Source organism: Carassius gibelio, chromosome B20 (assembly GCF_023724105.1).
Source record: "Carassius gibelio isolate Cgi1373 ecotype wild population from Czech Republic chromosome B20, carGib1.2-hapl.c, whole genome shotgun sequence".
NCBI classification, from domain to species: domain Eukaryota; kingdom Metazoa; phylum Chordata; class Actinopteri; order Cypriniformes; family Cyprinidae; genus Carassius; species Carassius gibelio.
In genome coordinates this window covers 8407670-8423459 of record NC_068415.1, presented here as the reverse complement: position 1 = coordinate 8423459, position 15790 = coordinate 8407670, and the positions used below count along the sequence as shown (strand labels likewise).

Here is a 15790-nt window from a genome sequence, read left to right as displayed (position 1 = left end):
ACAGTTTCATGCTTTTTCAGATGAACTCCAATGTGTTCCAAAAATTGCCTCTCTGTATGACAATTAAATGCATTGCACACAAGGCATGAAAAGGAAACAGTTTGACTTAACTGCTGTGGTTGTGCATGGTCTCTAGACAAATGTGCTCTAAGAGCCCCCCAACCTTTAAACGAACAAGGACAATTTAAGTGCAAGCAAGGCACCGACCAGCCCTGACCGGTATGTGGATGCTTCAATCTGTAATGCTTTAACAGCTCTAAACGTTTTGAGGTCTCATATTTGCAATATTTGCATGGCCAAGACATAAGATAAAAATTTACTGTTTATCCTTGATGACACACCAGGGTTGAAAACCATGCGTCTGAGAGATTTCCTAAATGCAGTCAAGCTGTAAATGAACAAACACAATTATATTAAAACAACAGAATTAATGAAAATACATTATATTTAAGGTAGAAAATTACATGAGAACTAATCAATAAACAGAAGCTGAAATACAACCAGGAGTTGTATTCTGATGTGATGCTGGTTAATAATCATAATGTCTAGGTAACAAATAAGTTCATTTAAACACATAAGTCAATGTCAGAGCTTTTCAGACACTTTCTGGACTGAAAAAAAATATCAACCTATTACAATAGTTCATGATAGAGTACAAAAAAAGTTTAATCTCCAGTTATATAGTTTCTAAATCTTAGATGGCTTATTATGGGTAAAATGATGCTGCTAAATTTCGAAATATTTGTTCTACACTATTAGTATTTGTAATGATATAACCAATATTTTTTAACATTGTTTAACCAAATCTTTTGTCTTTTTTATTCTCAGTTTTGTAATGTATCTGAGAAGAAACGCTTGTGTAATCCACAAAGATTAATGTAAACTGTAGAAGGTATGAACGTTATTGTGCTTTTCATCCAGAAATAAAACGCTGCTCCTTGTAAAATTACGCCCACAGGTCAATTTTGGTTGGTCCAATAATCTCAAGGCAAATCGTGCTGTAGTCACGAAATTTATAGTTTATTGATTCGTTTTCACACATTTTTTTTTCATGTCACTCAGCACGATTTATTTCATGTAATGTTTTGAAAGTTGTGGTTAAATGTAACCTGATCGCAGTTAAATGAGGAGGGTGGCAAATTAGGTCTGAACTTTTCCTAATGCAAAATTCGTGTTTTAACATAAATTCACTGACTGACACAAATTTCTCTGGTTTTAAACTGACTTCTGTATGAGACTACTGCTTCGCGGACTGCAGTGGAAAATGCAGGCCTAGGTTAATGTAACCTCGAGTTAACGTTACCAGAGTTACACAACAAAGTCAATCGGACTTTTCAAATTCTCATGCACCTATACATTGTCATAAATTACTACAAAAAGGCAATAACTTACCGTACACATTAACTTTGCATCCACTTGTGACAATCCCAATCGCACGTGTGGCACTGGCAATCGCAACCGTCTGTCTGTCTCGGATCCAAAACGCGGGCATGTGATTCGGTCACGTGGATGTGAACGTACTAAGATTTTACATTAAAATTTACTCAGTATTTTTAGATTTATGTGCAATGACTTTAAAACAGTTAAATAATATGAGAAAATATATAATAAAATGTACTATTCCCATACAGTTCATTTTATACATGAATTAATTGTGTATTTATTTAAAAAATTACTTAGAAATTCTAGTTCTCAATGAATTGTAATATTACAATGTAAAAATTATGACAGTAAATCTAGTATATTTTACTATACCTCAAAGTTTGTTTTTTCAGTGTGTAGATGTTGTGTTAAATGACCTAAAGATTTAATTACCAAGTCATAATTGGTATTTGGTAATTAATAATGGGTAATTACCAACCATAATTTGCATTGTCTGATTGTAGTTTAAAGGAATAGTCCTCTCAAAAATTAAATATTATAAAAAAAAATAAAAAAATAAAAGAGATTTAGTAATGAAATAAATATTATTTGCTCATGTTGTTCCAACCCCATATGCATCTATTTTTCTTATTTTCATGGAACACAAAACAAATGTAAGAAAAATCAATGTGCAGATTCTTGGCGAAAATGAGTACAGAAATGTGCAGTGAAAGCATACTAGCGTTTGTGCATCTCTCAGCTCTTTGATTAATCTATGAGCCATTTCTAAAATGTAGAATAAACAAGGGGCCGTTTACTTCAGCTCCACCTGTGGAAATTAGTCTGAGAGGTAATTTCAAAAATTGTATAGCTTGCTTGTTGGATAAAACTTAAATAGTCATTATTAAAACCTCTTTTCTTAGACTCAAGGCTGAATTGTTTCTTACCCCGTGTAGTCTTTTGTGTTATTTCACTGACCCGGTATGTTCCTGTAGTTATTCACAAGCTGGCAACTGTGAATAGAGTTTTAAGTAAAGCTTTAAGACATTTTGGCAGTCAGAATGCAGAGAAGTAAATTACCTAATATGTTTTGCTTTCTAAATGGCTGCAGAGGGAATAAGAGCAGAGTTGCTGGCTCTGGATCTGCTCCTGCCACTCATGCCAAGTCGTCCAACTATGTCATTATGACAATTTCTGCAAAGCTCTGCTCCAGATCAGGATGCTTCGGCAGGCTTAAACAGAGAGGCTAAGTCAGCATGAAACATGTGATACATGAGCTACACGAAGAAGCCATATTGTTGTTTAACTACACACTTTCAGTTTCCAAAAATCCTGACCCCAGTTAATCTCTGCATTTCTGTCATATTGGTACTGAGCAGTGTTTTCTGTGCAAAAAGGGTTACAAAATAAAAAATATACTTTCTATATACTCAATGACATGATCAAGCCTTTTGAGTGAGTTAATTTGGAAGCTCATCTAAATTTGGAAGTTCTTCTTCCCCCTCCCCCCTTCTTTTATGGTTGGAAATATGGTCAAGACTAAATTAGAAGTAAAACTAGCTAACCACATTTTATGGTGGTTTGACATCATACGTAACTTTTGTCTTCTGCAAACTGCACCAAAAAGAAGAGGAAGAGACAGTGAGTGTGAGGCCACCAGCCTTCACACAGTGTTAAAAACAGAAAGTGGCCACAGAAGAGAAATGGTTTGGCGTTTGCTCAAAAAGGCTTGGATTGTGTACCTGGTTGTCTGTGGTTTAAAATGTACTTCCCAGAGAGCTGAAAGACTTGTGAGACCCGTCACTTATGAGAAAGTTTAGTCAACTGTATCTGTGTAAGAAGCGAAGCAAGCGAAGTATGAAATTATGAGTGATTTCACTTCTGTATTGTTTTTCTTTTGTCTAAAGGGATTTGGTAAAATATTTTATTTTTAAGGACATATTCTTAGTTTTAACAAAAATTATAAGCATGCATATTACTAGAATATTGGCTGTTTATTAGTATTTGCAAAGCATATATTTAGGGGTGGCAGACACAATTAACTGGTTTTAATTAGCAATTTACCTAGCCTGGCAGTTTAAAAACAAGTGATTTTTAAGCTGTTCAAATGCAATCAGCAGTAAAAGCAGGCTCATTTCACTAGATTTGTGCGCTGTCTGTTTCTAAGCACTGTCAGTGAGGCACGTGCAAGAGTGTGAGAGTATTGAAGAGCATTGATTTTGATGTTTTGTAGGCCTTGAATGGTTAAATACACATGTATTTATGCCAATCTTTGCAAGTATCCTAGTAAACGTAGTGTTTTAGGTCTCATTAAAATGCAAAATGCTGAGAAGGAACACAGTGCGTCACAGAATATTGGATCTGGGCAGCTCTTAAAGTGACAGCAGTCAAAATTTCCTGCTGTGTATTATGCATGTTAATCAGACCACAAAAGAGAAAAAAAAGTCTCTCACTGGTCTTGAATAAAGCTTTATATGTGCGCTTAAGCGAGTATTAGGCAATTAGATTAGTTCACATATATTAAAGGCTCAATAATTATGATTTAAATGTTTTTTTTTTTTAATAAGCGTGCAATTAGTCAACTAATGCTTCAAATGAATGACTGCTAGTCCAACAGAAATATCTAGTTAAGTGCAGCCCTAGTTTTTATACATTTAATTACTTTATACAATGTATGTAGCATTTCTTATTTATTTATTCTACTGCAGTTTTTCTGTCCTAATGCTTGTAATTACACACTTCGCCCGAATAAGTTGACTTTGCTAGAAATTTTCTTGGAATCCCATTGCACAAAATTTTTTAAGTCTTTACCCAAATTGAAACTAAACCGCTTTAGTTGAATTAACATAGAACCTTAAGTTTATGCAGTAGACAAATCAAGTTTACATTAGTAGGCTTTACTCAAAATCTTAAGTTCACATCAATTATTATTTGGAGTGTACTGTAGGTTGCATAAATGTAACTATTGTAAGTTACAACTACAAATATATATAAATATATATATATATATATATATATATATATATATATATATATATATATATATATATATAATATGTATTAGTAAATAACATTAACAAACGTTTTTAAGTTATGATAAATGTTAAATTTATGTCAATGTAATTAGACATAAATTGAGATTTATTCTATGAAACATTTTTTCAAAAAAAAAAAATAATAAAAAAAAAGATTTCAATGCAAATTTTTATTATTGTTTGCCAAAGAAATGGTAACATGACAATGTATTAAATTTTTCAGCCACAGGATAAGTAAAAATAAGCTTTGACAGCACATATTAACAATTGTAACTAGTTTGTAGAAGAAACATGAACACACAGTATTCATCAATATATTCTATATACCTTGTGAATGCCTGGATATGCATTAATTTCAAACTTGGCATGCATTAAAACGGAGACAATTCTCTGTAACTTTTTTAACTTGGCTGTAGAATTGTGTGAAAACACATTAACCGAGCACTAACAGCACAAATATGCAGTGACAGAACACACTTTAATGTCATATACAGCAAAACACAAGTGGCTTCTCATGGGAGCTTCTCATATTTCCTTACATTGTTAGCTGTTTTTTCAGTGTTTGCAACATGGGTTTGGTCCAACATGAGAAGTACCTGTTGGATGAACTATAATGTGTTCTTCATAAATTTAGTAGTTGAGATGCAGTGTGTATGCAAGTCCATACAGAATGCACATAGCTTTTGGCAAGTCATCAATATTGTCCATCACAATTTCTCCTTCAATGAGGATCTTCAATGAGGCTGGATTAAGATGGAGAGAAAATGAGAGCCTTGTTGTTCAATGAGGAGGATTCCAATGTCATCAGAGTCCTAACAACATAAGAGCACAATCATGAAATTTCTCATTACATAACCATCAATAATGTTAAGCAATTTGTTACGACTGCTGGAGTTCTGTCTTCACAATGATTATTTAAATTTGGTTACATGGACTTTTAATGTAGGAACAGAAAATGATGATGTTTTATTAAAAACAGTTCACACACAATTGAAAATCTGCTGTTAATTTACATATCCTCAGGCCTTCCAAGGTGAATCTGGGTTTTTCGTCAGTAGAACCTTAAAAGATTATTAGCTGAAACTGTGCTCTTTGGTGATTGATATAAAACAGTCAATGGAAACAATTTCTGATAGTTTAATAAACATGCACAGGCAAAACAAAATGAATACCTGTGGATACTCCTGACCAATACAGCGCACTATGCTTACTCTCCAGACATTAGTAAACACACTCAGGACTGTGTGCTGGGGCTGTGGATTAAAGGTAATAATGCTGTAAATAATGTCAGTTTCTTTCACGGACTGATTGTTTTGCTTCATAACACCTCAATGTATCATCAGGAGACAGGTATTCAATTTGTTTTGCCTGTTTTTTTGTTGTTGTTTTTTACAACACTTTTTACTAAGTGATGGTAGCCATTGACTTGCATTGAATGAAACACCAAGGACCACAGTTTCAGCTAAAAATCTAAAGCTACAACGTTTTTTTTAGTTATTAATGTAATGTAAAGTTTTTTGCATTTTTTACATTTTACTTAAATTCCACTTTTGGGTAAACTATACTTAATATTGTATTTTAAAAATGTACTTTTAAAAAGTCCAAATGGTTTGTAACGACATAAAAAGAGCTATTGTAATAAGTTAATGGTTTAGGCTTTATTTTCAGAGGTTTTATAAAACACAGGAACTATCAATTACTGGTGAAATGGTAATGTTTTTATGTTCTTTTAGATATTCTAAGAGAAAACAGTGGTTAAGTAACAGAGCATACTTTGTAGAAATCTGTAAGTTTGTGGTCAAGGACAATGGGGAGTCTTCTGAGCACCGGAGACCTATCAGTTGGCTCTTTAGTCTGTTAGGGAGTAAAATGAATCACTGATGAATAAAATGAAAGAAATGATCACAAGAAAGCAAAACCAAGCACAATTTTGTTTGCATTACACAACAAATTGTAAACGTTTTGTGATACATTTTCAGTGCTTAAGCTGTTAAAAACTTTGCAACGCAAGTCTATAATTGATATGGACCAACCTTGATTTGTTGTGAAAGCTGTCAACAAGTTGCCCAACTTTCTCTCTCCTAGAGGGAATATCTCAGTTTGACTTAGTCTATGTTGGTTAATGATTTCATAATTGAGATCCTGCCCACAATCCTGTAACATTAATTAGAACTCCATGAACACCTAAAACAGAAAAAAAGTTTTCCATTTCAAGACTAAAACTTTCAGCACAAACTTTTAGCATGTACGCATAACCCTTTAGGCTCAGTTGCAGTTATTATAAATAATACTAGACATGATAATATATCAATAAGACAAGCTAACTTAGCTTTAACAAAAAGCTAATTGATGCACACATGCTGATGATAAAATACTGAGGCTAAGGGTAATGATATGTAACGTTACAGCTAAAATGAACATGCAAACACACTTGCTGAACTTAATTTAACTGTGAACCAAAAGAAACACTGATTTAAATATTAGCATCATAGCTAAACTGTGAACCGTCAGAGGAAAACGGTTGATCGGTACATTAAGAGTACTTTAGCTTTAATTACAGTAACACTGTCATCGGACCAGTCGTTTGAATGATCAATTTTCCCAGAAAGATAAATATATAGAAGTTAACACACTCACTATTACATGCTGCTTTCCAAATCCATTGTGTGCATCATCAGCCGGAATCTTCAAACAATTGCGTGTTCACTGCTTAAACTTATTCAAACGGGGCTCCTCCCCTTACAAAAACTCAACACATTAAGTTATCTCTAGTTAACATTATCAGTGCATTCAACATTCTGTCTGAATAGTTCAAACAACTAATTATATTTAGTAATGTCAACGTTTTTTACAAAAACACGGAACAATAATTAATGAAGACTAAAAATGTTTACTTAAAACAAAATCTGGGGTTTAGAGTGTAGATTCTTATTCTTATTTAATCAACTGTTTAATTGTCTTCAGTGAGCTTGTTTTTTTTTTTTTTAGGCTAGTATTTGTTTTTTCTGATATTGACACCGATGACATTTCTAGGGTATCAACCATTTTGATATCATAAAGACTATATTTAAAGCACAAATAACTATTGTGATTATATATTGTTACTCTGAAATAAAATGACAATTGTTCCCAAAACTAAAGTTTGTCCTTGTCAGAGTTCTGGTCAGGATAGCAGCCATACAAACTAGTGTTGGGCAATATGGTCATTTTTCAAATCATCAAATTGTCAGCCCGTGAGATCGACGATACACAATCTTATCATGCATGAGTGGAGCAAATGAGAGACTATTTGTTCTGGTGTTTTAAACCGCACATGTGCGCAAGAGAGAGAGCCTATGGAATCACCAATATTCAAAAAAATATACTTTAAAACATACAATAAACTAACGTTAAATATAAAAATGCATATTCTGTATTTAAAACAACTATAGTTCATATATAGTCTGATGCAACTATCATATTGCGCATCCTGTAACAAATCTGCCGCATCTGTGCACTGACGTTTATATCAGTCTAAATGTTCTGCAAAATCAGTCAACGGTGAAAATCAATAGTAGATTTCATGTAAAGTCCAGCAGTTTAACACTATATTTAACGTGTTTGTTTATGTCCAATATTAAAGTATTTAAAACGGGTAAGTTCATTTGGAGTAAGCTGAATTATAATAAGTAACCTAATAAAAATAATAGTTATTATTATTATTATAATCTAATACATTAATAGGAAAATGAGCCTAATATCGTCTTGATTACCGACAGATGTCGATATCTCTGACTATCGGCGATACACAATACTATCATCTATCGGCACAAACTAATAACAAGATTAAAATGTAACGCATTAAACATGATGTGCAAAAACCAATGTGATGTGGGGGTGTCACACTACGCAGCTAGTTGTCACCTGTCATAAAAAAGTACATTTAAAGAAGAATTTGATTGTTAGCATTATTTATTTGTTTATCATACTACGCCATCTTTGAATTCTTTAGTCTGATTGGCTAACTAATGTTCCAAGGAGTGCAATTACTTTCAAGGGAAATGTACGGTGACCATAGTTCAAGGCAGGTCTTGACCGCATTCATTTACGTCCATATCACTTTGCCAAATTATTTCAGTTATTTCAAAGGTCCTTAACAGTCTAAAACAGCAAAAATAACCAAAACCCACAATGACATTGGTCAAGCAAATAAATATGTAAACAATAAGATATCTTAAACAATAAGATTTTTTTGGCCAAAAAATAGTTTTATTATATACGGAAAGCAAATACTCTATTTCTCCCACTCTCTCTCCATTACAGATGCACATGTAGAGTACAGACAGTTACAAATGCTAGTATTTTAAGGACAAAAACTGGACGAATGCCTTAATGCCTTAAAATGTGTTGTCTGTTCGATGTTTTGTATTTTGTACTACTGTGTAGTGAAAATGTGATATTGTGACAACCCTAATATATTGTATTATTATTCACTGCTGCAGTGTGTACACCTTCCACTTTTTTGTAGCAAGAAAATGTCTTCTTTGTCAAACCTAAAACACAGATTCCTCATCAAGTTGGCCTAAACCTTTTTATTTTGCATCTCTCGACAGATGCTCCCAAATGAATTCCCCAAAATATTTTGGCCATACAGGGAATTTTATTTTTTTTTGATGATTACAAAAGTACATATTTTTTTATAGAAATCCTTTGTACAGACATAACCAGACAAGGTAAGGATGAGATCCTGTCAAACACACTGACCTCTTCCCTGTGTTTTCCATGAGAAGTCCCTGCTATCTCTGACGTGGCTGTGTAAATAATCTTTGTCAACAGAAGTACTGTGTGCATATACAGCTGATCACATTCCCCTCAGACTCATTCAGCTCCTCACAGCCAGATTTAGCGCTTTTCCTAAGGCATTGTCTGACACGATACAATTTACAAAGACTCTGCAAATGGTTGGGAGATGTTTGTGTCTGGGTGTCCGTGGTAATGATTAGGTAGCAGAGAAACACACATTGTTCAGACATTGTTGTTTTTGTTTGCCTGAAACTTGATTGACACCACTTTGCTTGGAAACAGTCATTCCAAAGCCCTTGAAAAAGTGCTTTAAGTGCTTTTGGCTGTTAAAATTACCATTGTTAGGCTTTGTCCTCCAAAACAAACCTATATTTGATTAAAACATTGTTTATAGGCTGTGCTCTGCTGGCCCTTGGCCAGTGATTTTGAAGTTATCGCTCAACAAAGAGGTCAAACAATAGTAGCTGTAAAGGGCAAGGTCTAGATTTCCACACGGCTCTTCTGTGGTCCTGGTGTGGAATGTTTATTCATTCTTTAAAGGTCAGAACCAAATATTAGGACACATATTTGAAATATTGGACTAGTCAAGTTCATGTTGGTCTCATAGGGCTTTAACACATGTGTTAAGTGAAGAATCTAGGTACAGTAATTATGAAATTTCAATTGGATTCATTACAGTTAATCAGAAATCACACTATTTAAAACAAAAAAACTGGTACAATTAATACCTATCACACATGACAAAAAAAATGCTTGTTGCCGAATATATAAATGAAAATGCCCTTAGGCTTCTTTGTTGAGAAACTGACATAATAAAATGCATCAAAAAATATTTAATTTAGGGTCTGTGCAGCTGCCTTTAACAATGAAATATGAGGTCAAATTGACTCATAATCGTCATAACTTTAATAGAAATTCTGTCACATCAAAGTGTCAAAATAGTGCAGAAAGTGAAGAAAAATCACAAAATTTCAAGAAAACTTTGTAAGGTAACCAGTATTTCAGACAAAATAAAATTCAAAATGGTTCCAATTGACCGACAGCAAATGAACAGTTCAACCCAAAGTTAATATTCTCATAATTTTCTCACCCATGTGATGGTCATATGACTTTTAAACTACGTATATGATAACGATTGTTTTGTTTGTTTTTTATTCGTTATGTGTTTCGCCTAAGAAAGTCATGTGGGTAGATGATGACAAGTTTCATTATTGGGTGAATTATTCCTTTAAGGATAATAAATACATTTTGAAATTCTATACAATATCAGTTTCAGTGTGTGTCAATGCAAACAGACCATTTGTTGTTGAGAGAAGCCATTTACTTTATTTGTTTAGCTTGATCAGTTTGTAAATGGTGTGAAAAAGCATTGGTTGTATTTTGCTGTTCATCTTTAAGTAATATCTGTGCTATTATGTCACAAACAACCTACTTTCAATGACTGTCTGTTCTCCCCTTTGTAGTTGAGGTGGTGGTGGAGTTTGAGTATGAAGCCGTCCATGACGATGAGTTGACCCTCAGACTTGGAGATGTGATCAGAAACGTGCGAAGGATTGAGGAGGAGGGATGGATGGAGGGAGACCTCAACGGGAAACGAGGCCTTTTCCCAGACAACTTTGTAAAGGTAATTTCAAGAAATGCTTTTTTTATGTTGTTTAATATTGGGTTTATTTTAGGAAATAAAGAAAGATAAAAAGCCTTGTGGTTGGCCAAAGCTGAGTGGCAACAGGAAGGAAGTGGTTTTCTTTAGGTATGACATTACAAGTTTTGAATTCCGTTTGAAAGCTGGCCATGTGTCATTCAGGTATTGCAGTCTCTTCTTCAATTTGTGTACCTCTTAAATAGTGTTTTAAGTAGTTACTGAAGCAGTGTGAGGGAACCCACATTAAAGTCGGTTGTAATGGCAAATCTTGTCAATGGCAGGAAACTATTGCTTTAGTTTCCTTGTGGAGATCATTTAGTAGGGTGTGAGGTAATCTTCCACTCCCTTAACTGAACTTTGATCCCGGAAAGATTTGATAGTCAGCACTCAAAGTGGTTTCTGGAGAAGATCATGGAAATCGAGCAGGTAAGGAGCTTGTTTTAGTTTGTCTGTCTGTCAGTTCATATCTAAATAAGATCTTGGGCTTGTTGTGTCTGGAAAACATGTTACTGGTAATGTTTTGTCTTCAGTTGGTGTTCTGTTCATTTAGTTTCTCATAACATGGCACTGGATTTGATGTCCTGTTTCGCTGAATCACCAGACAGATTCAAGATAGCACAGGATTTAAAGGTCCCATGACATGGATCATTTCCTTATCTTTAAATGCTTTTTAATGTTCTCTTAGGTGTACTTATATTTTTAGTATGATTTTTACATTTAAAATTTAGAAATAAAAAGCATTTTTAGATCCTGATATTAGCCCTCTGGTTTGAATGCTCTGTTTGAAGGGGCGTGTCTGCTGTGAGACTCCAAGTAAACCACAACTGTTGTGATTGGCTGACATAGTTGCATTCGAAATGCGTTCATGTGGAACCCCTCTAAAATATAACGTTATATATATATATATATATATATATATATTTTTTTTTTTTTTACTATTACAGCTGTTGAGATTAACGAATCGTGGAAGTGTGGATTATATAAAAAAATGTTCGATCTTTTCCCATCACATGAAAGGCTGCAGTGATGAGCATTGAGTAGACAGAGTCTGTTTATCGCGTGGATGCAGTGATCTCGTCATTATTGCAACACGTTATCTCACAAAATGCTTTCACCACAGCTAACAGCAAACACATGAATACAGTAAGAGCTCCGTTCTGCAGGATAAGAGCGTCATTCATTGTAACGGCAGTTTGGGCAAGTGTGCAGATATACTCGCGATGTGTAACAGCTCCGGAAAAAAAAGTGAGCTTTCTTTGATCGCTCTCTGTAGTTAAATCACAATTTAAATAACAGATATGTTTCATGCTACTAAGAGAAACAATGCGAAGTTGATCGTTTAGTCACTGGCTTGATTCTCTGATGCATAAACAGTATTAAACGATTTAGAAAGAAAGTCTGTGTGAACTTGAATGATTAGCTACACATCAGAAATCACTGATCACAGATCAGGCATTAATGAACACTGTTACTCACTGTTTGTGCCGGTGCTGTCGAATCCATATCATAAATGTCTGTTTGTAACGCCTGTGCTGAATTATATGTAAATATTTGGGCGGGCAAAGCAGAGAAAGGGGAGGTAACAATTCTCGTTACAACGTCACAACGAGGAGATTCAAGATCTGCCTGATTGAGCTTCCATTTTCTCAAAGGCAGAGAAAGATAGAAAAATCTCAATTTACACCGATTCAAATTTCTAGAAACTTGGGGACCATATACAGGCTAGGGGAACTCATATTAATTTTAAAAAACCTCAGAAAGTGAAATTTTCATGTCATAGGACCTTTAAAGTGCGCTTACAGGTAAAGCATAAGCAGAAAATAATCATTTAGTGTTTTTACACTTACAGCACAATTTGATTCTCTTCTTAAAGTTCATTGTGCATTTAGAACATTTGTGTTTAAAAAAAAAAAAGATTTCATTTTTTTTAAACATATTTTTAGACAGGAATAGTTTTTGAAGTGATTTTATACTTTTTAACTTATTTGATCTACCGCTTTCAGTACAGATCATTTAGTATATTTATGTATTTATTAATTCTGATCATTTAGGTATTATAAGAAAACCAGGAGCTTTTAAAAAGGTTGAGAAGGCTGACCTCAAGTTAGTTACTGAGCAGGGAGTAACAAAAAGGAATTTCTTTGTCAGCACCTCGGGCAGGAAGTTTGGCGCGGATGCAGTCTGTGGCATTCTCCATTCTGCACCGGAGCCTCCAGGAAACAATGCTCCACATACCTTTCTCTCAAACCCAAACTCTGTCTGAGTCCGTCTAAACCCAGCTCAAAAGACTTCTGTAGTGTTTCTGTGGTAATACTATGGCAATGCTAGAATAATGCTAGGGTACTTTGATGTATTATGTAGTACTGGATGTATTACATAGTGCTTATCATAGTATTAAAGGGTACTTAAAAGAAGGTTGTGTTATCAACCATAGGAAATTTCCCAAAAACAACATAGTATTATTCCCAATGATGAGTGTGAAAGGGTGCATTAGTGGCAAAACGGATGGCTGAATGATAAATTGTCAAGTTTTTTTTTTTTAGGGCTGTGTGTGTTTGGTGCAATGCTGTATATAATATTGGCAGAAATTGGCAGTACTGTCATCTTAAAGAGGGTGCATTTGGTAGCATAAATAAAGGAAGCTTCATTGCGCAAAAGAAAGGCTAGCCAGCTTTGATATTTTTGTTTGAAGGTTATTGATGTGTGGAATAAATGACAGGGATGAATCCAACCAAATGCCTATATATATATATATATATATATATATTTTTTTTTTTTTTTTTTTTTTTTTGACATACTCCACAGAGACATACCGTTCATGCAGGTGATTGTAAGTGGAGTATGGGTAACCGGTTTATGGCTAAAATGATATATTTTGTTTTACTGGTGTTAATACGGAGATGGAGATTGTCAAAAAAACTGCTATATAGAGGTGAAGCTGAGTTTAAGACTCGAAGCCGCAGAATATGGAGAGGATCAAACTGTGTACAAAATGGTATCATCTGCATAAAGATGAATCCAGGAGGTGTCAGCAGCTCTGGCTATATCATTGATGTAGATAGTAAAAAGGGTTGAGCCCAGGATGGAGCCTTGAGGCACACCTTTAGAGATAATAAGTGGGTCTGACATGATGTTTTCAACCTTCAATTGCTGGACACGGTTGGTAAGATAATTGGCAAACCAATCACAACTAGATGAGGACAAGCCAATACTGGAAAGCTTATATAAAAAGATTCTATGGTCGACAGAGTCAAAGGCCTTAAGTCTATAAAGGTGGCAATACAGACCTACATGCAGTCTAATGCTCTAATTACATCATCAAGGACCTTTGTAGTGGCTGTTATGCACCCATGTCCCGTTTGAAAACCAGATTGCATGTCAAATAATATATGATTCTTATCCAGGAAATCATTTAACTGTTTTTGGACAAGCTTCTCCAGAACTTTGGCAAGGCATGGTAGGATGGAAATTGGGCGTAACAATTTGGGTCAGATTTGGAGCCCCCTTTGAAGAGTGGAAAATTTATGGCTGATTTCCAATTTCTTAATTCAGTGCTGAATTGGATGCTAAATAGGTGTAATACACTTGCTCTACCAGCTCAGGATTCTTTTATTCTTGTTCATAGTATGAAGTGATATACTTCAGATCCTCTTAATATCCATATCAAATACAAATATCATTGAGAGAGAGAGAAGCACAAAGCAAGTTTCATCTGGATGAGCTGAGAACTAACTTCTCTGGGCCTATGAGAACACGGCTGTGTGATGTCACTGGAGATCTTATCACTACTTTGTTTCTCTCCTGCCTCTCTCTTCCCACCTTTTTGTGTATGTGTGATGTTGCTGAATTTACATGTTTGGAAGGCATGAATGAAGGTGCTAGTCAGTGGTTTCTGTAGAGTTTTACATAATGTGGGTGTGAAGAATGTAAATGTAGAATGTAAACCTAACAAAGAATTCATGCATTCATAAACAAAACTTATAGGTGCTGATGGGTGTATAATTGATGAATTCTCTCAGACATTTTCACTTGAATTTATACTGCTTTAAATTCAGATTTTTTAAATGTATTGTATTACTGAAAAAACATCTGTATTTTTTTATCAAACAGGTTTAGCTAAATCATTTATATTTAAATAATTTAAGCATGTTTTGCATCACTCCCTAATCGGACACACCTGATTCAGGCCATCAGCTCATTAGTAGAGACTCCAAGACCTTAAATTGGTCTGTCAGAGAAAGGAGACGTGCAAAAGTATATATACTAGCAATGCTATGAGTGACAAGGCAACATGGTGTAACGTGTAAATACAGAAGTTAATATGAGAAAAATTACTTGTATATTGGATATTGGAACGTCTGTCAGGTTCCAAACAAACTGAGAAAATTTGCTAAAAATAAAATGCTGAAATACCTTTCATTTGTGCAGCATTTTCTTTGTGCATTGTCATATGATTATTTAATATATAAAGCATTTTCATATGACTTTTCAGGGAAAATACCATAATACATGTGATATATGTGGTATAAAATGACTTTTAACATGATGTTTTATTTGTTTTTTTGTCATACGGCCGTTATATGTGATGCTATATGTGATATTTGATTATTTTGTGTGTGTGTGTGTCTGTGTGTGTATCAAGGAGTTGAAAAAAGAGGAGCCAAAGTCCAAAGAGGAGCCAAAGGAGGTTAAAGAAGTGAAGGAGATGATTGAGACTCCGATACAGAGGCGAGCATCAGGGAATGTGGCAAGCCTGGTGCAGAGGATCAGTACCTATGGCATCCCAGCAGGAGGAATTGGCTTACAACCCCATTCTCAGCCCCGTACCTCAAAAAAGAGTGCGTCTTTTGTCATTTCAAATTCTAACAGCTTTTCACTCTTCTTTTTAGAATACCACACACAAAATGTCCCTTCTACCTGACAGAGCACATATCTGTCTCTGTGACAGCCCGGACCCAACAAAAAGCAT

General features: G+C 34.5%; 1 protein-coding gene across 5 annotated transcripts in view; it reads left to right on the top strand.

Moving 5' to 3' along the window:
- Positions 1-15790, top strand: part of LOC127983990 (CD2-associated protein) — a 56550-nt gene that overhangs the window by 12971 nt on the left and 27789 nt on the right. For 4 of the 5 annotated variants that reach the window (XM_052586437.1, XM_052586439.1, XM_052586438.1 and 1 more), the window contains exons 2-3: positions 10643-10803; positions 15464-15659. In XM_052586437.1, the coding sequence (XP_052442397.1) occupies positions 10643-10803; positions 15464-15659 (357 nt within the window). Of the gene's footprint in view, positions 1-10642; positions 10804-11122; positions 11248-15463; positions 15660-15790 lie in introns of those variants that run through there. The other variant, XM_052586440.1, reaches the window with a different exon arrangement.